At 34.7% G+C, this 22,890-nt stretch overlaps 2 protein-coding genes across 4 annotated transcripts in view; one reads left to right on the forward strand and one right to left on the reverse strand.

The window, feature by feature from the left end:
• LOC127868716 (40S ribosomal protein S14) overlaps positions 1 to 22,890 on the forward strand; it is a 138,690-nt gene that overhangs the window by 3,324 nt on the left and 112,476 nt on the right. The window contains exons 2-5 of one of the 3 annotated variants that reach the window (XM_052410722.1): positions 3,407 to 3,556; positions 5,735 to 5,896; positions 8,128 to 8,204; positions 11,461 to 11,569. In XM_052410722.1, the coding sequence (XP_052266682.1) occupies positions 3,408 to 3,556; positions 5,735 to 5,896; positions 8,128 to 8,204; positions 11,461 to 11,528 (456 nt within the window). In that variant the 5' untranslated portion in view covers position 3,407 and the 3' untranslated portion in view covers positions 11,529 to 11,569. Of the gene's footprint in view, positions 1 to 3,406; positions 3,557 to 5,734; positions 5,897 to 8,127; positions 8,205 to 8,494; positions 8,551 to 11,460; positions 11,578 to 22,890 lie in introns of those variants that run through there. The other 2 variants (XM_052410721.1, XM_052410724.1) reach the window with 2 other exon arrangements.
• Positions 17,613 to 22,890, reverse strand: part of LOC127868708 (ras-related C3 botulinum toxin substrate 1) — a 6,192-nt gene continuing 914 nt past the window's right edge. The window contains exons 2-5 of the mRNA XM_052410707.1: positions 22,148 to 22,219; positions 21,632 to 21,749; positions 21,281 to 21,343; positions 17,613 to 19,880 (exon numbers count right to left, since the gene is read on the reverse strand). Coding sequence (XP_052266667.1) covers positions 19,593 to 19,880; positions 21,281 to 21,343; positions 21,632 to 21,749; positions 22,148 to 22,219 — 541 coding nt within the window. The 3' untranslated portion in view covers positions 17,613 to 19,592. The remainder of the gene's footprint in view (positions 19,881 to 21,280; positions 21,344 to 21,631; positions 21,750 to 22,147; positions 22,220 to 22,890) is intronic.

Below are 22,890 nucleotides of genomic sequence, written 5' to 3' on the forward strand. Positions count from 1 at the left end.
TATGAGTTGGTAATGTTATTTTGCAATTTTAAGCATATTGCTATAATAGTATTGTATTTATTTTTCGTTATGGTTTTTGCAGACCGGAGTTTTATTTCAGCTATAGCCAACTGAGCTATCCTGCCAAGCATACATGAGATGCGTATTTTATACGTTATATAAGCAATCTTTGTAGTTTCACAAATTTAAACGACAACAACAGAACTATCCAAATTATTCAATCGTTTCGCGTTGCAACGCTTTATAAATTTTAGGTTTGTAAAGCGTTAAAAGATGCATATAATGGCTATATTAGACCATGGCAAATGTTCAGTAATACTGTTTCCTCATAAATATCATAACTAAACAGAAAATTTGCTAATCTGAAACAACTTTTTTCAATTTTGTCAATTTACCAAACCGTGAAAAGATCCCTTTAACACAAGCTCTGAAGACATACATGCCAGAATTTTTTAGGTCCAAAGCGGGACGTTCCATAAAAAATTGTCGGGACATTTGACCAAAAAGCAGGACACCTAAAACGATCTATCATTCCACCTTTACTGTAGTCAGTATAGTACTAACAAAAATTCTTGATACTTTTATTCAAGACATAAAACATCTGATATGAAGCATGAAATCTAAAACATAACAATAACAGTTTTATTAAATAAGACAATAGCAAACAACGAAGATAATATTAATCTTTTTAGAGTACAAAATCTGGAACATTACAACAACAATACTCATTATATTACTTTCAATGGCAAACATTAATGCAGGGGAGGCTATCCAGTACACTGAAAGTACGGGTTACAGTAAACTATTACAATAACACAAGACCACTTTTACTGTTTGTTGCATGTTTTTTATGTCCCCCACTATAGTAGTGGGGGACATATTGTTTTTGCCCTGTCTGTTGGTTGGTTGGTCTGTTGGTTGGTCTGTTTGCGCCAACTTTAACATTTTGCAATAACTTTTGCTATATTGAATATAGCAACTTGATATTTGGCATGCATGTGTATCTCATGGAGCTGCACATTTTGAGTGGTGAAAGGTCAAGGTCATCCTTCAAGGTCAGAGGCAAATATATGTGGCCAAAATCGCTCATTTTATGAATACTTTTGCAATATTGAAGATAGCAACTTGATATTTGGCATGCATGTGTATCTCATGGAGCTGCACATTTTGAGTGGTGAAAGGTCAAGGTCATCCTTCAAGGTCAGAGGTCAAATATATGTGGCCCAAATCACTTATTTTATAAATACTTTTGCAATATTGAAGATAGCAACTTGATATTTGGCATGCATGTGCATCTCATGGAGCTGCACATTTTGAGTGGTGAAAGGTCAAGGTCATCCTTCAAGGTCAGAGGTCATATATATGTGGCCCAAATCGCTTATTTTATGAATACTTTTGCAATATTGAAGATAGCAACTTGATATTTGGCATGCATGTGTATCTCATGGAGCTGCACATTTTGAGTGGTGAAAGGTCAAGGTCATCCTTCACAAGGTCAAGGCTATCCTTCAAGGTCAAACGTCATATAGGGGGACATTGTGTTTCACAAACGCATCTTGTTTAAGCATGTATCCATGCGCAGTTTGTTACTTGTCAATTGTCGCGGCTTAATTGGAGTAGGGTCAAACTGTCATGCATAGCACCTCGTTGTCTTTAGCTTAATTGGAGTAGGGTCAAACTGTCACGCATAGTACCTCGTTTTTATTACAATTACACTAGACAGGATGGGTATCACTTATTGGACTGTTAGTTGCGATTTTGGTATATTGCCAGGGGTTTTTTTTACTAAGAAAGTGACGCCGATGTTCGGCGTCTTCCCCTACCAGAATTTTTCCCCATAAAATACAATTTCCCCTCCAAAAATATAATTTTTCACCAAAATATAATATTTTACCCTCAAAAAGATGTTTTTTTTCTTTTGGGAAGTCGACACTTATCCAAGTTGTACCATGTACAACGATCTCGCTCTCTCTCTCTCCCGACGAACGCTCAAATCTGGGAATCCCAGTGGTTCTATATTATAGCTCTTAAATTACGTCATGGAAACCGGGCAACTAATCGTATTAATCATGTGACTATTTTACTGGATTCCGGTCTTGCGCGAGAAGGGTGTTTCGTCAAATAATTACCGGAAACCAGTCGAATTTTCATCCGGGTTATGTGAAAGCCAAAATATAAACGTTAAAACAGAAAAAAGTCTCACAATTGGCATTCATACACGAACAAAATAAAACGTTCGGACTCAGAAAATATTAATTGCGTTGACGCATTTTTTAAGAATGAATCATCAAAAACCGTTGAAACCCAGCAGGATTCGAAAGGTACATGTAATCAACATCGATTAATACTGTCGGATTATTGTGAAAGTGAAAGTAGACAATCAGCAAAAAAATGAACAGGTTTTTTTTTCCCCCAAATATGTTTCTTTCGCGCTCCATTTTCCCCTTTTACCCAGCGTCCAGCGTCTTCCCCTTTTTCTAAAAAAAAACCCTGATTGCACATTCGGATTATCCCGCTATTTTGGAACTAAACATTGAATGTAAAAGACTCATTAATGACGTAGAGTTAATTTTACATAACAATTGTTTTGTAAACCGTTTCAAACAAAGACAAAAACAAACACATTTTCAACATTTATTTCATTATAATACAACTATCGATAGCAATAAGCGACCACTATCTTGAAGACCACCATGGTGTGAATGCCTAATAAAATCAATAATTAGCCGATAAATCGCTGATAAGGTGTCATAAACAACACTGGTACACACGAGAAGTAGAATCGGATTGTTAATTGGGGGCAATAAAGGGATTAGCGGTGGCAAGTGTTAGCGAAACAGAGCTTGAATAGCGAATTTTATTGGGAACCTATAGACCTTACATCGTTTTTTACGAATGTCGGGACAAATCGTCTCATATCGGGACGCCGGGACAAAGGGCCCAAAGTGGGACTGTCCCGCCGAGATCGGGACGTCTGGCATCTTCAGTGAAGAGCTTTTAAAGCCGACTTATAAACTAAACATTTACATGATTACACCATAGCATATACAATAACATTACTTAAAACACATTATTAAAATGTTAAACATGACAAAATGAACCATACATGGCAACAAAATATGGGATAACACAATTGATTATTTATCTAACCAATCAATTAATTATTTAGATAATTAAACACTTATCCAAGCAATTGGCTAAAATTGAAACTACTCAAGCACGGAAATCTGTAGATACAGATTATAAAACAGCATAATTATTATTAAAGCAGAATAATATTATATAAAATAAACTGACTAAAGTTATTAAGCATGGATATAATAGGTTAAGCACAATAAGGTTATATATCACTAATTTTGGTTGCTTTATCATGGAACATTATATGACAAAACATCATTTTGTTTAGGATGGCACCTAGGAAGGGAAAGACGCAGAAAACTGAAGAGCAGATTACACTCGGTCCCCAGGTTAAGGAAGGAGAAAATGTGTTTGGTGTTGCACACATCTTTGCCAGTTTCAATGACACCTTTGTTCATGTGACAGATTTGTCTGGCAAGTGAGTATATGATTTGAATCCATGAACATTTTCAATGAATTGGTTTGCCCTGTTTAACGTTTGTCTAGGGTAAGTGTTTTTCTGTTAGAATCCCTGAGATGCTCAGCCATGAACAGTGGGTTTTACAAGTTTTTTACCTACTCCAGTTCAAACTCTGCAAGTCGCTAATCCCATATCAGCCACAAGCCAAGGTCTGCTTAACTGGTAACTCTTTGTTTTTCCCAGGCATTTTGCATGGCGCTGCAACCTTAAAATTCCCAATTGTGGTTTAAAAAAATAAATATTGTTTTTAAATGCATCTAAACATTTTAATAGTTCATCTCCCATTCAGCTATCTCAGTAATTGCAATAATCCAACTCCAAGCTATTGATCCTTCGGCTCGCTGAGTGTTTCAACTGATTACGGCATTGTCCATGTCAAGTGTCCCGCCTACTTTAATGGGTGATATTGGCAACATAAACTATTTTCTGGCATAAATAAACGCAAACGGTTCATATATTTATGTGTATACATATATATGGGGAGCATATAGTTGCCAGTTTGGGGTTCTTCACTTACTTCCGTCACACTTTTGTTACAGTTTCTCATAGCGCCTTCAATACTTTACCGATCTCTTCCATATTTGGCATGTAGGTACCTTGCATGGACCTCTACCTTTTGATGCGGTTTGAGGTCACTGGGGTCAAGGTCATCGAGGCTAATAATAGATTTTCCGTCACACTTTTGTTACAGTTTCTCATAGCGCCTTCAATATTTTACCTATCTCTTACATATTTGGCATGTAGGTACCTTGCATGGTCCTCTACCTTTGTTAAAACTCTTAGCAGCCGACGTCATTAGCGTTTTTTGCCTGATTGGGATTTGTTTGGCAAATTTTGGGAAAAAGTATATTTGCTGCGATTGGGAATATTGCCGAATTCGGCTATAAAATCGCTTAAAAAAACCTGCGACCTAACCCTAAGCGACACTTTAAATCAGCAACATTACAACAGTTTGCCAATAAGGGAGCATACAAAAGAATAACAAAGTAAATTAAAAACTATTATTTTTTGCTTTAATGTTACCAGTCTTCGAAATTAGCACATGCCCGATCGCCCGTGGCGAGTAAAATTACTGCCGGGCACACACAAAAATTCACGTTTGTGGCCCGCCGGGCATGTAAATTATTGAAGCCAATTGACAGTTAATAAAAAAAAATCGTAAGCGGTTCTTGATATTTGCAGATCTATTTTTTCAATTTTACGAACAAACACCTTGCCGCAAGTTGTAAAACAATGAAATTCGATTGGTTTAACAACACACACCTGCTTGCACACATCATCGTTATTGTTTTTGACCGATGCAGTTCGGTCACATTCGGTTTTTATCGACGGTTTCTCTAGACATTAATCGAGAAGATGCTTTTTGAATCGATCATTTCAATCAAGTAATACGCTTCCGTTTTTGTCAATGTAAACAAATGTCATTGTCGACATAGAGGCTATGCAGTATCTTAGGTATTTTGGGAATGGGGCCGGATCCATTTGGATTGGGAAAATTCGCGGCGTTTTGACTAAAATTAGGAAATTAGTGTTGTTGTTGTTTTGCTAACAAATGCTTCAAAATTGAGGATACAAGTGTGTCCAGTATTATATTTACTAAGGTTGGTCTTATATGGATGGGAGATGAACAAAATATTGCGATCTTAAAAAAAAAACAAACAAAAAATCTTTTTTTTTTTGGAAATTGGGATTTTTTAGTTCCCATTTGGGAAAAATATATACTTTTCATAGGGAATGGGTCCGGTTACCGGACCCGATTTTGCATGGAAAAAAAACTGATATTCAAAACACTTATTCTAAATTTAATGTATTTGTTTTGTTTTTTTCCAAATTAAAAAGGATGCAGCCCAATTATTAAACTGGTGGGGGAAAGACATCAATATTCAATATGTTGGTGAATTAGTTGTCATACAAATAAATACATAACTTTTATGATTGCAATGAGCGAAAATGTTCAAGCGTAGAAATAAAACCTTTACAATGTTCGAAGATGGCATGGAATAAATAATGGTACTGTGTCCACCATGTTTCTGTAGACTTCACATTTTTTTTTCAATTTTAAATGCCGGAATGTATTTATTTCAATCACTTGATTATTTCTAAATAATGTTTTATGGTACATTTCCATGCGTACAGGGAAACACTTGTCCGTGTGACTGGTGGAATGAAGGTGAAGGCTGACAGAGATGAGTCTTCACCCTACGCTGCTATGTTGGCTGCCCAGGATGTTTCTGAGAAGTGCAAGACTCTCGGAATCACTGCTCTGCACATTAAGCTTCGTGCCACTGGTGGAAACAGGTTTGTGGTTCATGATAATAGTAGCTAACTGAAACGTATCATTGTAAACTCACTGTTATTGAATTTGTTACAGGTTTGGGAATGCTTGTAGTAAAACCTACACTTTAAAGATAAATGAATATGCTTTTTAAATAGGGCTGTAACGATGCATTCAAATTACTTAAATACAGCTGTGGACGAATCGTATTCGTTATTCGCCACCTCCCGAACCGAATATTTGACGAATACAAACAACGTGGTTTCGAGTTCGAAAGTTTAATCATCTTATCTTACCGTACAAATGAAGGTTCATACAATAAACCCCTATATTTAAATGTTTTTAACCAGGTTTTCCGAAGGAAAAAACTGGTTATTAGATTGGCGAATGCGGGCGGGCTGGCTGGCGGGCGGGCGGAACAAGCTTGTCCGGGCCATAACTATGTCGTTCATTGTCAGATTTTAAAATCATTTGGCACATTTGTTCACCATCATTGGACGGTGTGTCGCACGAAATAATTACGTCGATATCTACAAGGTCAAGGTCACACTTTGAGTTCAAAGGTCAAAAATGGCCATAAATGAGCTTGTCCTGGCCATAACTATGTCATTCATTGTGAGATTTTAAAATCATTTGGCACATTTGTTCACCATCATGGGACGGTGTGTCGCACAAAAGAATCACGTCAATATCTCCAATGTCAAGGTCGCCACGACTAAAAATAGATTTTTTTTTTAAACAAACTTACAAAGGGGGTTAATTTTGTTTGTTCATTTCAAAAGTTCAGTTTGAGTTTTCTCCCTTTATCAGATTTTTTTTTCACAATGAAAACCTGGTTTTGTGACAATTTTGTCCCTTGTTCTCCTTATTCCGGCGTTTTTCATCATGTTTACCCCACCCATTGTGTTACACAGTGAAATTATCAACAAAAATGGCGGACATCGGTTGAATATTTGAATTAAAAAATCTTTTGATGGTTGTTTAATGTTTATTTGGGTAAATACGAGTGATTTGATGCTCAAACATACACACAAAGGATTAGCAGATGGAATTTCTTTTTTGTTTATCTTTACGACAATGATTGTGCAACTTATCAACAAACATGGAGCCTAGCAAAGCCTTTGCCAAAGGCAATGCTCATAGTTTCATACTATATAATGTCATGTCAAGTTGCTTAATTGTTCTACTCAATGATTTTATTGGTACTTGTCGTGTTTTCAAAACTGTGTTCAAAGTTTAAGCAGTTCTTGTCAGTGTTTTATATCAAAGTGTTATATTTCATATTTTCAGTATGCAATGATACTCAATTTATCAAATTGACAAATACTCATAGTTTCATACTATATTATGTCATGTCAAGTTGTCAGTATTACGTTTGTTCATTGAAATTCATATTCGCAATTAAATAATCGTATTCGCCACCCTGTATTCATGATACGTATCGTATTCGTCATCTAGTGTATTCGTTACAGCCCTATTTTTAAACAATAAATAAAATGAAATCATAATTTTCAACAAATCGGGTGTAATAGTCATTGCTTGCTTTGACAACACTTGTCGTGTCAATTTTCCATTAATAGCACACCGGAGCATGTGCTCTTTTCAGAACACCTTTTGGTTGTCAGCATTATCAACATTTCCTTGTAAACATTTTTTGAGGCCACGTTTATTGCTTTATTTTATTACTTGTGAGACAATTGTTCTCAATTAAATCTCAGGCAAATTTGAAACTCTTGTTTTTGGGGGTCATAAACTAGATCTTAAGGTCAAGTAAAAGTGAATTTCTTGTGAACAATTTAGAGGCAACATTTATTGCCAAATCTTGATGAAATTTTGTGCCAATCAAATCGTGGCAGAGTTTGAAAGGTGATTCCAGATTAGTTCAAAATTGGGTCAATATCTTGTTCATTAGGGTAAATAAGGGAGAGATCTTGTGAACATTTTAGAGGCTACATTTTTGTCCAATGTTCATGAAATTTGGTTTTAACATTGTGTCCAAATGATATCTCTGATCGAGTTTGAAACTGGGTTATGTAGTACAGTTACATGGTTAAAATAAACTGGCATTTCGGTTAAGCTGAATTGCCCACATTGCTTTCAGTACTTTTTGTTTAAAGCACTAGAGAGTTTTTGCGGAATATTTATCGACCCAAAGCTTATGTGCCCATGCAAATTACCATTATTGCAGTATTTGTCATAAGGAGCAATGTTTGATCAATTTTGCTAAAGATGTTCAATTTCTGCTTCCCGACAGGACCAAGACCCCAGGTCCAGGCGCTCAGTCTGCTCTGAGAGCTCTGGCTAGAGCTGGCATGAAGATTGGCAGAATTGGTAAGATACAAATCACTCGCTTTAATAGCACTGGTATATACAGATGATAGTAGTGTTCAATGCTTGTTAACAGTTTTTTAACGTAATGTTGCATTTTCTTATAAGATAAATAGACAGAAGAATTTAGCATTTGTGCTTTAAATTACTATGGGCATGACTGTGGATATGGACAACTTCCATTTGTTAATGCTCTGTACAAATTTATGTATAGATCTCATACAGTGCAATTTCTTATACCTATTTTCACAATTGCATTATCTCTATTGTTATACATTTTTAATCGAATGCAGTGGGAGAAACTACCTTCAACAGCAGTGTTTCTAGTATATGAAGTATGTTTTAAAATATGTATTTATAAAAATGCATAAATACGCACAATGAAAACTTAAACTTTTTGCCAGCAATTGGTTTGAGTAATGTTCATCCCATGAGAAATGAGTTTTTAAATGTTTCACTACTTTTACAGGGCCTAGCCCTGTCATTTATTTCAATGGAAAATGATTACTGTGAAACCATTATTTATCGTCGGGCATTAATTTTGTGTATTCCCTCAGTGGACCTGTTGACGAATTCAAGATCCTAATGAAAAATTATGTCTGATATTCGAACAAATTATAAAGACTGAATAACGAAAGGCATGAGGCCCTAAAATCCAACGCAATCCACGCATACATACTCTGTCTGTTTCGTTATCAAGATTAATCCGGTTTTGACACAAAAGGGTGTAAATTACACAGTGTACTTAACTGAAACACGACATTGCTCTAAAACGCGAGTGCAGTACCGCTGTATCAACTGCGTTGACTTCGTTTAGGTAGAATAGTAATGATTAGCGCTAATTGTTAACAACTTTATTACCCATTGTGTGTATTGTGTTTTTCAATGTTGTTGCAAATTATACAGCCTCCACCAGGTATGTGTATAATACACATACCTGCCTCCACACAGCGGTTCCGGATCAAAGACAATAAACAAAATTACAAGACGATGATGTGTGATCAGCATCTGACTTATATACATTCTCTGCGTTGATTACAAATTTATACAGAACATATTGATTTGTGTTTGGTTGTTTGCGTTTAACTACAATACAGATGTTAAAATATTTTGTGCTATCGATATTTATGCCCCCCTTCGAAGAAGAGGGGGTATATTGTTTTGCACATGTCGGTCTGTCGGTCCGTCCACCAGATGGTTTCGGGATGATAACTCAAAAACGCTTAGGCCTAGGATCATGAAACTTCATAGGTACATTGATCATGACTGTCAGATGGGTCACCCCTATTGGTTTTCAGGTCACTAGGTCAAAGGTCAAGGTCACAGTGACTCGAAATAGTAAAATGGTTTCCGGATGATAACTCAAGAATGCTTAGGCCTAGGATCATGAAACTTCATAGGTACATTGATCATGACTGGCAGATGACCCCTATTGATTTTCAGGTCACTAGGTCAACGGTCAAGGTCACAGTGGCTCGAAATAGTAAAATGGTTTCCGGATGATAACTCAAGAATGCTTAGGCCTAGGATCATGAAACTTCATAGGTACATTGATCATGACTGGCAGATGACCCCTATTGATTTTCAGGTCACTAGGTCAAAGGTCAAGGTCACAGTTACTCGAAACAGTAAAATGGTTTCCGGATGATTACTCAAGAATGCTTACGCCTAGGATCATGAAACTTAATAGGAATATTGATCATGACTGGCAGATGACCCCTATTGATTTTCAGGTCACTAGGTCAAAGGTCAAGGTCACAGTGACTCAAAATAGTAAAATGGTTTCCAGATGATAACTCAAGAATAATTAGGCCTAGGATCATGAAACGTCATAGGTACATTGATAATGACTGGCAGATGACCCCTATTTATTTTTAGGTCACTAGGTCAAAGGTCAAGGTCACAGTGACAAAAAACATATTCACACAATGGCTGCCACTACAACTGACAGCCCATATGGGGGGCATGCATGTTTTACAAACAGCCCTTGTTTATTGACAGCTTTGACAAGTTTTACGATACATGTTTCAAATCAGTATTACCGGTACTTGTAGCAATTGAAAACGTAATAGGTAAAGAGAAATTAGCAATCATGACGATTAGTTCCATCCAAACGTAGGATATTTGTTTACAAAAATTCACTTATATTTTTGCGCGATTTTAAGGAAATCCCCGGAAAGCACGTTTTTCGAATGACTGAGTATGACGCAATTAAACATTGCTTTGTATCCTAGGCTATTGCATTCAATCTAATTTAAACTCATTCGTCCATTGGTTGTTACAATTAAATCTGAACTGTGCCATATTAAACCGCTGTCCCATAATGCACTGTTAATTTTACACTTCAGAAAAGTATTGTACTTAACGTGATCAAATATTGAGGATGTAAAACTCTTGAAACTTTATTGAAAATTGACCAAATAGTTTGCTAACACTAATTTTATCCAATAATCTTCGCATCGTCTCTAATTTGCGCCGATAAAGGTAAGATTGTTATTAGTTTGGCGATGATAATAAATGAATAAAACCAATTTTCAATTGGCTTCACTGTTTCAAACACTTGTTAAGGGTTTTTTGATCCCACTAATCCGCTAATCTTAATAATGATACACTAATGGGGGCCAATTACTGATCACCTGATAACAAAAGACTAGTATATTGACATGTGACAATCAGGCCCCACCTCCTGCAAGTGACTCAAGTGTCCTCCCTCTTTCCCTACTACGATTTATCGCAACCGTGATATATTTCGGGCAAACAAATCGGATATTGACTGAAGCATTTTTATTTTTTTTCAAAATCAGGAATTGGCGAATTTTAGTGCTGACGGAAACAAAAATTACGAAATTTCGTGCTGGCGAATATAAATGGTTTCACAGTACCTTCCTCAAGCTTAAATTTGCACTTTTCATTATGTTGCACAACTGTTGTGTTTGAATGTTTTAAATGCAAATCTCAATATGTAAAAATTCTAAATTCATAAAAAGTTAAGTATTTGACTATGGTTAGTGTAGGACTTTGCACATATAGATGTTTTAAACAAGAAAATATTGCTAACATGATTAATATTTTATCACTTTGAAAGCAGAAAGATTGCATTTCATGTGAAAAATAATTTAGTGTAATATATTTTGTAAAATTACAACTTAAATGAAAAACCTGTTTTGAGCTCTGTGATTACCAGATGCCAACCTTACCCTGTTTACTCTTTAGAATTGTTTGAGTAAATTGACTATTTACGAAAATTGACTATTTACAGAGGATGTGACTCCGATCCCCTCCGACAGTACCAGGAGGAAGGGTGGTCGCCGTGGTCGCAGATTGTAATTGCTGGCATTCTTTGTGTCTACACTACATTAAAAGAAAAAAACATTGAGCTGTTCTTGCTTTATTGGATTCTTCATCATACATGTAACTGTGAATTCTTGATAAGCCAGAAGTGTGCAGTATAAAGTTGCAATTGAAGCTTTCTCTATATACCAGAAGAACTTTCTTTGAAACAGTAATTTAATGCTGTAACTCCGCAAGCTGTTAATATGTTGCTTTTAAGATTAATGTTGCGTTGTGTTTGATATTTAGCTCACCTCTTTTAGTGAGCTATTGTGATAGGTCTTAATACAGTGGTGTTGGCAAGTTTTATATCGTTACCTCTTAAGAGGCCATGTTTTTCACTTTTTTTATGAAACCATTTTTGTTTACTGTACCTTACAGTATAATTATATATATATTGCAGCTTCTGAATATTGGTGATGTGTGTCCCAAAACTAGGTTAATGAGTCAAATCTGTAAAAATAAAAAACTACCACTCTAGAAACTTAAAAATTGTAAGTATTCTATACTGAAAATGCATGAAGGGTCTATATTATTATTGAAGGTTGAATGTAGGTTGTATGTATCCAAAAACTAGGTCACCAGGTAATATTTTTTTTAACACCTTGATTCCTTTCACATATTACTTAATAAATTTTGATGACTTTTCTGAATTTAAATCTGGACAATAAATGTCTGGGTAGTGGCCTTACAAAGTCAAACTTGGAGAATCTTGTAATCAATGCAACTTACTTCAGAACAGTCATGTATTCATTGGTCGATATGCTGCATTTAGTAACTAAATTAATGTAAAGCCATCATGCCTGTTTTGTTATGAGTATGAAATAACAGGAGGGAATTCTTAAAGTGTATAATTTGCGAGTATCTGATTAATACTATTGGTAGTTATACCAACATATATTACCCAATGAAGTGTAAGGCATGAAGAAATTAAGCTGTCTGTGCCACACATGATGAAAGTGTGGGGATTGATCTTTGTCACTTGCTCCAAGGTCGAGTTCTTGTCATGAATAACTTTCATAAATCACACAGTTTTGAAAAAGCTAATCAAATGACAACTGTGAAAAATCATGTAAGCATCACTTGGAGTGTAGATTTCAATACACCAGCGTCTGTTGCTCAAAGATCAAGTTCTTATCAGAATAGCGTCCTGGTTAATCATGCAGTATTTAAAAAAAGCTGATCAAATGAATTTAGAAGACCATGTTTTACATGCATCAGTTTTCAAAATTTGTCAAAGTCTCAACAAAGAATTGTGTTTTGCATTCAAAAACAGCAAATGTCTCGAAAAGAGAAATACTATAAATGAATGCTTATTTATAGAAAATCTTCGAAATCGAAAAGATAATGAAGCATCTATTATGCTTTAAATTTGTAATACAATATAAACTTGTTGCAGACATAACATTCAAACTACCCTCACGGGTTCGAGGCACAGGCCACACATTTGTTTCAATCTTTTTTTCCTTTGATTATTTAAAACTTATCCAATCATTACTTTTAATACACTATTCATTTGACAAAAATTTTCACAAATATGAAGTCTGTGAACAAGTCCTCTTAATGTCTGACTGCGCATCCTGCTTATAAAAATGCTGATTGTTGACTGGATCGTGATGCATATCAGATCACAAGCCTATACTTTTCATTTAAATCATGCATTATGTTCTTAAAAGTGAGCCTGATGCTTGTTCATTGAGCATTATGTTGGGTCAGCTATAATGTGCGAGGAATCGTCATGTTTTAAAGTTGACTTAATTAAAGATGACGATTCTCATTCATTGTAATTCAATAAGTACATTAGTCAACCTCAAGTTGGCTATCATACAAATTTATCTCACTAGTGTGATAATCAAAATCAAGAGAATACAATTGTGCTCAATTTTACAAGCATCTTGCCTCTCGAAGCAAATACTAGTCAGACACTGAAGATTCTTATCATACCTTGTAGTTTTATTTACAAATTAATCAAATACATGGGATGTCGTATCATGGCTAGGCAATATGAATGTGTGTAAATTGTGGCTAGCATATATCAAACGTAATTAAACAAGTTATTTCACAATAGTGCATAATATATCTGGTTGGGTATAATTTTTCAAGATGGGAAGTACTGGTAAGCAAGGAGGATGTAGGTGGCCAAGTAGTCATTTATGTCTTATTGATGCACCAAATACTAGTAGATATATACCTATTATCAATACAGTCATTTAGTAATTAACTTTATAATATAAAAGGAGAATGTGTTCAATTTGTTCGCCCAATACAAGTTGAGCCTTGTCAATAAAGCTCGAAACTCGCCTTACATGAGAAAAAGGTCGGCCAATACAAGATTCAGCCAATCAGAAACCAGGAAAAACTCGGCCTTATATGAGAATCTAAAAGTTCGACAATCGTAAGAATAGTGCAGTGTAACCACAACAGTAAGGTTCAATATTTGAGCGTACAGAAATAACAACGCTACTATCAGCAATAATGGGTACGACTAAACTGCGTATATGACTCGTATCCACGGATTTGACTGAAAAGTGCGGATATGAATAGACAACAGCTTTAAAAATGTATTTATCTTTATTTTTGTCATGAAAATAGTTCTGTGACAAAAATACACGTCGCTCATGTGTAATGTTACGATCGAATGAATTTAAACGCGTTTTTATTGGCATTTTAATTTCAGTAACTCCAAATTCGTATCTGTGAATATGAACGGCTCGTCTCATAAGACGCGCAAAGAATTAAGAGATACTTTTTATGTGGGCTAAATTCTTTGGAACGTCTCATCGTTGAAGGACCTTTTTTGTGGTGGAACCAGAAAGTTTAAATTTTCATCAATTTGCGTAAAATTGCAAAATAACATTACCAACTAATTCAATTTTAATTCAGAAGTCCATCTTTACATCAAATATCGTCGATACGAAGTTAGAAAGGCATAAATTCTTCAGTTAAACTTCTGCTTAAATCGCAAAACAATCACTGACCTGTAGCCATGTTATGAAACTGATTTTAATATGAACCAATCGGAAGAAGGCATTACGGTGTAACATGTACGCGTAATTTTATTTAACATGAGCTTTTAACACCGACTTGTACCTAACTAGATCTAGTATGCTAATCTTTGTCGATTTAATAAGCATATGTTCAAAACAGATATGGTGCAGTTTCTATTCACTGTTCTAAGTTTCAGCAAGTGTTTATGCATGTCTTTTTCGCACCTCTGAGTTGTTTTATGTACTTACATGCTATGTTACACAGGACGGTATACTGTACAATCTGTATCAATATTATTTATGTACAGTATAAAAATAAAAGATGTAATTTATTTCAGAACTTTTTAATTGTCAATTTAGAAAAAAAAACTAAGCTAAATTAATCCAGAAAAGTATAACATCGGTTTACTATGTAACGCGCTGCACCACAACAGACGAACGCAAACTGTATTTTACGCTGTTTATTCTTCCACTTTAAACCAGATGCTTTACATCGAGGTAGTGTTATCGATTTATATCTACACAGCGAGCGAATCGAGAGATATTGAAAATTGAATAGTGATTGGATTGAAATTGCTCAGGCGTGCAAAATTCAAAGTGTCTTTACATAATTTTTACGGAACATTATCGAGTAATGAATTATCTACACAGGTATGTAAATATTATTGCAATCTGTTGATATTAAGTGTCTTATATCGGGGCTTGAATGTTGCGCACAAAATCCTTGCGCAACAATATAGACAAAAAACGAAAAATTCCCACCATTGATTTGGTCTTTCCCCCTTTGTACGCTCCAAATATTACCTATATAAAAAGTAGCTTAATATTTAAGAGCGCCAAAAATTTGGACTAATGAACGGCCAGTCAGGACACCGCTTTTATAAAATTGCTATATTTTGAGGCAGTCTTAACAGATTTTTTATCACATATTGTGATTTTTTAATTCAACAGTGATCTGTTCATTAAAAAACTATTTAAAAAAACGCAAAAATAGTGCCTATATTCGTTCATATTCGCACTTTTCGTTCATATCCGCGGATGAGTCATATACGCATTTTACACGGACCGACAATTATCAAGCGTCGGAAGCAAAACTAATTCGAAATCATGTAGGATTTATAGATTACAAATGCAATTCCGTATGGCAATAAGTAAGTTTTCAATCCTTATTGTCTTTATGAGTTGTATTAAAAACAACGGTACTGGATCCAGTGCGGCTGGAATGTTATTCTGGTAAATTTTGCATAATTTCGCGACCTGTCAAATTGTGTTCCTGCATCATGTAATGTCTAGAAAGAATCTTTCGTCTATATTGAATAATATAATAAAGTTAATTAATAAAATTGTCATTAATTAGTTGAATTCATATTGGCTTTGTTATTGAGCTTCAGACAGCCGTTTGTCCTGCCGCCTCAGGCCAATACGGCTGTCTTCAGCTCAATAAAAAAGCCAATATGAATTCAATTAATTGATAACATTATAGTATCACCAATTAAATTGATATTGACTTACAACAGAATCAGATTGTTCCTCATATATGATAAGTCTAGTGTTTGTTGTGATTTTATGAACAAAATAACATTATGTATCTCGCAATATATAATGTCTTTATTTGCTGCGATATTCAATGCATGACAACTGTAGTTGTTTGCTCTAAATTTAAGCAACTAGGTGAAGAAATATTCCTAGTCAGGACTCTGGATTCCATACACCCAGAGTTCCAGGTAATTACAAAAATGTACCACAATAAAGACGTACTTGAAATGCAGATGCATGCAAATTCATTATAACATGTCAGTTCATAAGCCCAGGTATTATCAGTTAAAGCTTTTAATTTTAGATTGATTGCAACGAAAGCCTTAAACTCATTGAAATGCTTTCGAGTAAGTTTCCAGGGTCTAAGAACCAGTATGTGGTCTCTTTAAGGGATATTGAAAAAAAATGCTCCCACTCCCAATCAAAATGCGGACACCATATCAAATACGTCATTTCGACCACTTGTCTTTCGAGTCTTTACTTGATTTTCACCTTCAGTATGAACTGGTAGAAAACTAATGTTCAGTATTGTAAAACAAGAGATGTGTTTGTCAGAAACACAATGCCCCCATTGCGCCGCTTTGAAGCCATAAATTTGACCTTTAAGGATGACCTTGACCTTTCACCACTCAAAACATGCAGCTCCATGAGATACACATGCATGCCAAATATCAAGTTGCTATCTTCAATATTAAACAAGAGGGCCTGAAAGGCCCAAAGTCGCTCACCTGAGATAACAAGATATTATTGGGACAAATCTTCTGACCAAGTTTCACGAAGATCGGAAAATAAATGTGGCCTCTAGAGTGTTAACAAGGTTTTACTATAGCCATATAAGGAAAAATGCCCCGCCCCTGGTGGCCTTGTTTTTCAACCAACCAGCATCATTTTTTTACTCGTCCCAGATATTATTGGTATGAATCTTCTGACCACGTTTCATGAAGATCAGACTATAGATGTGGCCTCTAGAGTGTTAACAAGATTTTAATATAGCCTTATATAGCCATATAAGGAAAAATGCCCCGCCCTTTGGCGGCCATGTTTTTCAAGCAAACGTAACCATTTTCGAACTTATCCAAGATATCATTGAAACCAATCTTCTGACCAAATTTCATGAAGATTGGACAATAAATGTGGCCTCTAGAGAGTTAACAAGGCAAATGTTGACGCCGCACAACGGACGACGGACAAAAAGTGATCACAAAAGCTCACCATGAGCACGTTGTGCTCAGGTGAAGTTAAAAGTTGAGTTTAAGTTTTAGGAAAGAAAAATACAATGATCTTTGACCTTGAAGGATGACCTTGACCTTTCACCACTCAACATGTGCAGCTCCGTGAGATACACATGCATGCTAAATATGAAGTTGCTATCTTCAATAAAAAAGTAATCAAACTTTAACCAAGGTTAAAGTTTTGGGACACACACAATGAATGACAGACAGACAGACAGGCCAAAAACAATATACCCCCAATCTTTCGATCTAGGGGCATAAAAAGAACCATTTCATAATAAACATTGCATTCATATCTTCTGTAACTGATAAAATAAAAATAGACATAAAAAGATGAATTTTATTGTCATATAAAGATATAGCTTTAAAAAAGATTACAATAACAATGTGAACATTACATACTATATTTTACATACCACCTATTAAACATATCTAATGAATACAATAATTGCTAGCAATGTTTGTAAAAAAAATCATCTTAACAAAAAAATCTATAGAAAAATGTATTAAATTTAATTTTCATTATTTTTTATGTACAATCTCAAAGTACTGGTATGGAAGGCAAAATATCAAAATATATCACATTGTTATTTGGCCAATGAATTTCTATGTGCACTGTCTATACTTTTGTGCATGAACAATGCCAAGCAAAAACTACAGGGTAAACTGAAGACAAGTACCCTATGTTCAGATCTGATGTTTAAATTTCACTCTTCAGAAAGCAAATTTACAACCCGAGGGATATATACAGCTACTCTAGAATAGTCTGGAAACACAAATGACTTAACTAATAATACAAGAATCAATGATAATCAAGTCCTGTAATTTAATTGTTAATATTAATATAATTTACGTATCAAAACACTTGAAAGAAAGGTTTACACTAGATTCCTGGAAAAAGCAAACAAAATCTAATAAGAGCATGATACAAATTTTGAAAATGATTAATTATTGAACTCTTTAAAAAAAACTTTCGAAAAAGCAGAAAAACAAAAAAAGAAACAAAGAAGTTTAATCTTCTCCTTTAGTATTAACATGTAATAACGCATATAGCAATAGCATAAACTGATATAAAGTAAAACCTGCACCTATATCAAAATTTAATGTATACATAAAAATTATTATCCATATGCCTCAGTATCTCACTTTTGTTAATACAAACTGAGGTGAAAACAATGTATTTAAGAGTAAACTGCTGCAAACTGAGGTGAAAACAATGTATTTAAGAGTAAACTGCTGCAAACTGAGGTGAAAACAATGTATTTAAGAGTAAACTGCTGCAAACTGAGGTGAAAACAATGTATTTAAGAGTAAACTGCTGCAAACTGAGGTGAAAACAATGTATTTAAGAGTAAACTGCTGCAAGATGTTCAACAAATGAAAACAGAGTCACAAAAAAAGGCATTCTTTGTTCTAAAGTTATTAATAGAGGTTGCTACACATTTCTCATTATGAAACAGAAGTGCGAAGATGATCCATTATTGTCACACTTAATAAAGCAACGAAGTAAGCAACCACATAATGCTTTTTTTCTACATAATTATGTAATTACATGTACATAGTAACATAAGGAATATTGCTGGTTTCAAAACAATTATAACAAATGAACAATTATTTTCAGCTTAATTACGAGACCTTTTTGCACAAAACATCTATAGAGACATTTAATGGAATGAAAGTTGATAGCACACAGCAAGAGTAAAAACGTGCATTATAAAACTTCACCAACATAAATATAAAACTACTCAATCAGAAAATATTGCCCCTCTTAGAAAAAGATATATAATGTGACTTTTTATACACATTGTTCAAATGCAAAGGCTACCAACGTGGTGGGGAAATATACGACTTTAAAAGTTACCAAATAATAATATGCCAAGGTCTGCAGTACATATTTGATTCAAATTTAGTAAATGATTTTTCAATAAAAGCAGATGATACAATATGCAACATTTTCTGTACAACCAAACATAAGAAACAAAGCATAACCATACAAGTTAAAAGAATGCCTTGACTATTGATTTCAAGAGTTCTGTATCAACACTTCAAAATAAATCTAAATTGTTAAGTTCCTATTACATAACATAACACAGGTAGTCAACTGTGCCTAGTTAAAATTAAGTGAAAATGAACATTGTAAAGAATGAGTGCTTAAGACACAATGAATGTTTCCTAAAGAATGAGTGCTTAAGACACAATGAATGTTTCCTACATTAGCAAAAAGGCAACAATATTGTAGCTGTATACATTCTGTAACATCAGAACAACTTTTAACCCCTAACAACAAATTATAAGCGCCAATATTTTCACAAAATTCTGCACTTCTTCTTTTTCGGTTTTGGCTTAGGACACAGCACCGCACGTATCGCCTCATCAAAGACGGTTTTCAGACCTTTCTGTGTTAAAGCTGAGCACTCAAGGTACTTAACTGACCCAATTTCCTTTGCCATTGCAAGGCCCTGTGGGTAAGTAAGGGGAGCTAACTTCTTCTCCTTCAACTTTTCCACCATTTCCTTGTCTTCTCTCAGATCCAGTTTGGTGCCCACAAGGATGATGGGCGTGTTTGGACAGTGGTGGCTCACCTCCGGAAACCACTGGAGAACACAGAGCACAAATTACTTGTGAAATACTTACAAAAAATGCCAGGTGAAGTGTTTTTTAAATCTTATCTACACCCATACACTGTGATCAAGATTTTATTTTTAAAAATACAGCTTGTATGGTGTGCTTAGTTCATTTAGCATATTTTTTACAAAAACTTGTGGTGTTTTAGTCTTATATTGAAAAGGTCTAACATTTTATGATCAATCACAAAGTCATAGCGTACAAGTTTGCTAATGATGAAAGGTGCTAATAAATACTTGATGTGAAGAGAGGAAAGCCAATTGAGAAAAGGTATCATTAAAAAAGTGTTTTGCCTTAAATGTAGTTTATCTGAAATGAACTGGCAAGTAAAGGTGTTTGACATACAAGATATAAGGGCCAAAAGCACTCACCTGAGACCCAAATAAACATAACTGTTCAGAGCTGGTAAAATATCTCACTCCAGCAACAAAAGGGAAAATGCCACCCAACCCCATGCAACTCTTTTTAACTAATGGAGCTATTTTTTAACTGCCATATCTAAGCAAGTTTCATGATCAGTGGGCAATAATGTGACTTCTAGTGTTCACAAGATTTCACTAATAGAATAAAAATAAAAAATCCCCCCTCCCTTAAAGCCATGTTTAAAAAAAAACTGGAACCATTTTCAAAGTCAGCCAAGATAAAATTAAACAAATGTTTTAAACAAATTGAAATGTCACGAACATTAAACAAACACAAAAGTTACTTCTAGAGAATTTCTAGAGTGTTTGCAAGGTTTCATTATCGCCATATAATGACAGCTGCCCTTCCCTTTGGTGACCATGTTTTTCAGAGGCCAAAAACCATTAGCATACTCAGCTGAGGTATTATTCAAACACATGTTCTAAGCATGTTACTTTTATGATTGTGCAAAAATGTGACATCTTGTGTGTTTACAAGTTTTTAGTAGAGCTAATAAGGAAAACTGTATGCCACACAGTGCCAATGTTATTAAACGGACATTAACTATTTTCAAACTAGACATCAATAAAACAAATGTTTTAAGCAAGTGAGAGTTACTGCATTGGAGTTCTCCTGGTTCTCTTATAGCCATGTACACAAAACTTACCCTTCCCCAGTTGGTCATGTTTTTTAACAGAGCAGAAACACGTTCATAGATGAGATTTCATTGAAACATTGTTTTCCTAAAGCTGACATAGTTTTCAACCCAACGTAACCATTCATAAAGTTTCTGCCTAGATATCATTGGGAAATTTGTACTTGCCAAGTTTCATTTGCCAAGTTTCATTAATTAAGACTTGGCAATAAATTTGGCACAGGACATGGACAATGAACAACAGTCAGTAGATGTTCTCAAAATTTCACCATGAGCATGTTGTGCCCAAGCGAGTTAAGATCATTATCTTACCTTTGCTCGTACATTCTCAAAACTTGCTGGGCTAATCAGGGAATAGCATATTAAGAAGACATCCTGAAATGAACAAATTCATACTGTTGTATAATATCTTATACACATGTATTATGATAACATCAAATACCTTTGCGGCTATGAAAACATATACGTTTAATTGAAAGGACAATAACACATATTCTGGCATATTGCTTAAGAGATTTTAAAACGCTTAACTTTTTTGTTATTAAATTCAAATTCAACTCATTAACCAAAACTTTTAACAATTTTGTGAAACATAAAAAAGAAAAACTGGCAGTGAAAAAACTGTTCATCCCGTCATGACAAACATGGCAGGGTACAACTCACAGTTTGGGGGTAGGACAGAGGTCGTAGTCTGTCATAATCCTCCTGCCCTGCGGTGTCCCAAAGTCCAAGATTAATTGGCTTCCCATCTACCATAACATTTGCTGAATAGTTGTCAAACCTGAAACAAGGTTTCATGCAGTTGCATTACATGTTGCATTTAAAAACACAAGCTGACTGCACATTTACCAAGATGGACAACACTCCAAGCAGACCTTTCATGTTGGATGTGTTTAAGTTAATAAAAGTTATCAATGGTATAAAATTGAATGTCCAATCATTTTTATATGCAAGAATACCAATGCCTATCATGTTTTATCATATTAATTTTTATAGCAAGAAATCCTCAACAAACACCATGCAAGATGGCCAAATGACATCTGGTGCTCTTGAAATATTTGAAAATACATATCCAGTATGGTAGATCACACAAGATGTTTGAATATTCATTGTAAGTGATGGAAATTAACAATGATTTAAAGGGAAATAAGAAAAGAAAGACCATTTTACGTCACTTACACTGTCGGAATATACTCCCCAGGGAAGGCATTTGTGGTGTAACTGATCAGCAAACATGTCTTACCAACAGCACTGTAATATAATATAAATTGACTGAATTATTATAGTCATGCAAAACTAATTGTAAACAAGAGCACTGCATAACGGGTGCCAACGCTCGGCTGCGGGTGCAGTTTTGAATAAATGAAAGCTTGTCAGATTTATTTTGTTTAGAAGTCAGTGACATTGATCTTTGACCTAGTGACCCAAAAATGGGTGTGGCATGTAGAACTCATCAAGGTGCATGTTCATATGAAGTTTCAATGTTGTAGGTGGAAGCACTTTGATTTTATAGCAAAATGTCAAGGTTTTAGCATGACACAGACGGCGAACGACGAGCTGGCTATGACAATACCTCGGGTTTTCTCCAAAAACAGCCAAGCTAAAAACAGTTTAGTATTTTTTAACATGTTCTTTAGAAACAATTATGTGCATTTGAACTTTGTATTAATTCATTTGTTAATTTATAATCTGTTCTATGTTTAATGAAAACTATTTGCAATTAAATATCCTTCTTAATAAAATGGTTTTAAACCGATTTAAGTTTGGACAAGAACACTTTTAAATATGTATTTCATATGTAAAGTAATTGGGATTTAAAAAAAAAAAAACTTACAAGTTTAACTTGAATGTAAAAAGAAAGTTATTTAGAAAGTATCAAAACTATCTTTGTGTTAAAAAAAACACGCCTTTTATGCATGGAG

Source organism: Dreissena polymorpha, chromosome 2 (assembly GCF_020536995.1).
Source record: "Dreissena polymorpha isolate Duluth1 chromosome 2, UMN_Dpol_1.0, whole genome shotgun sequence".
Taxonomy (NCBI): Eukaryota; Metazoa; Mollusca; class Bivalvia; order Myida; family Dreissenidae; genus Dreissena; species Dreissena polymorpha.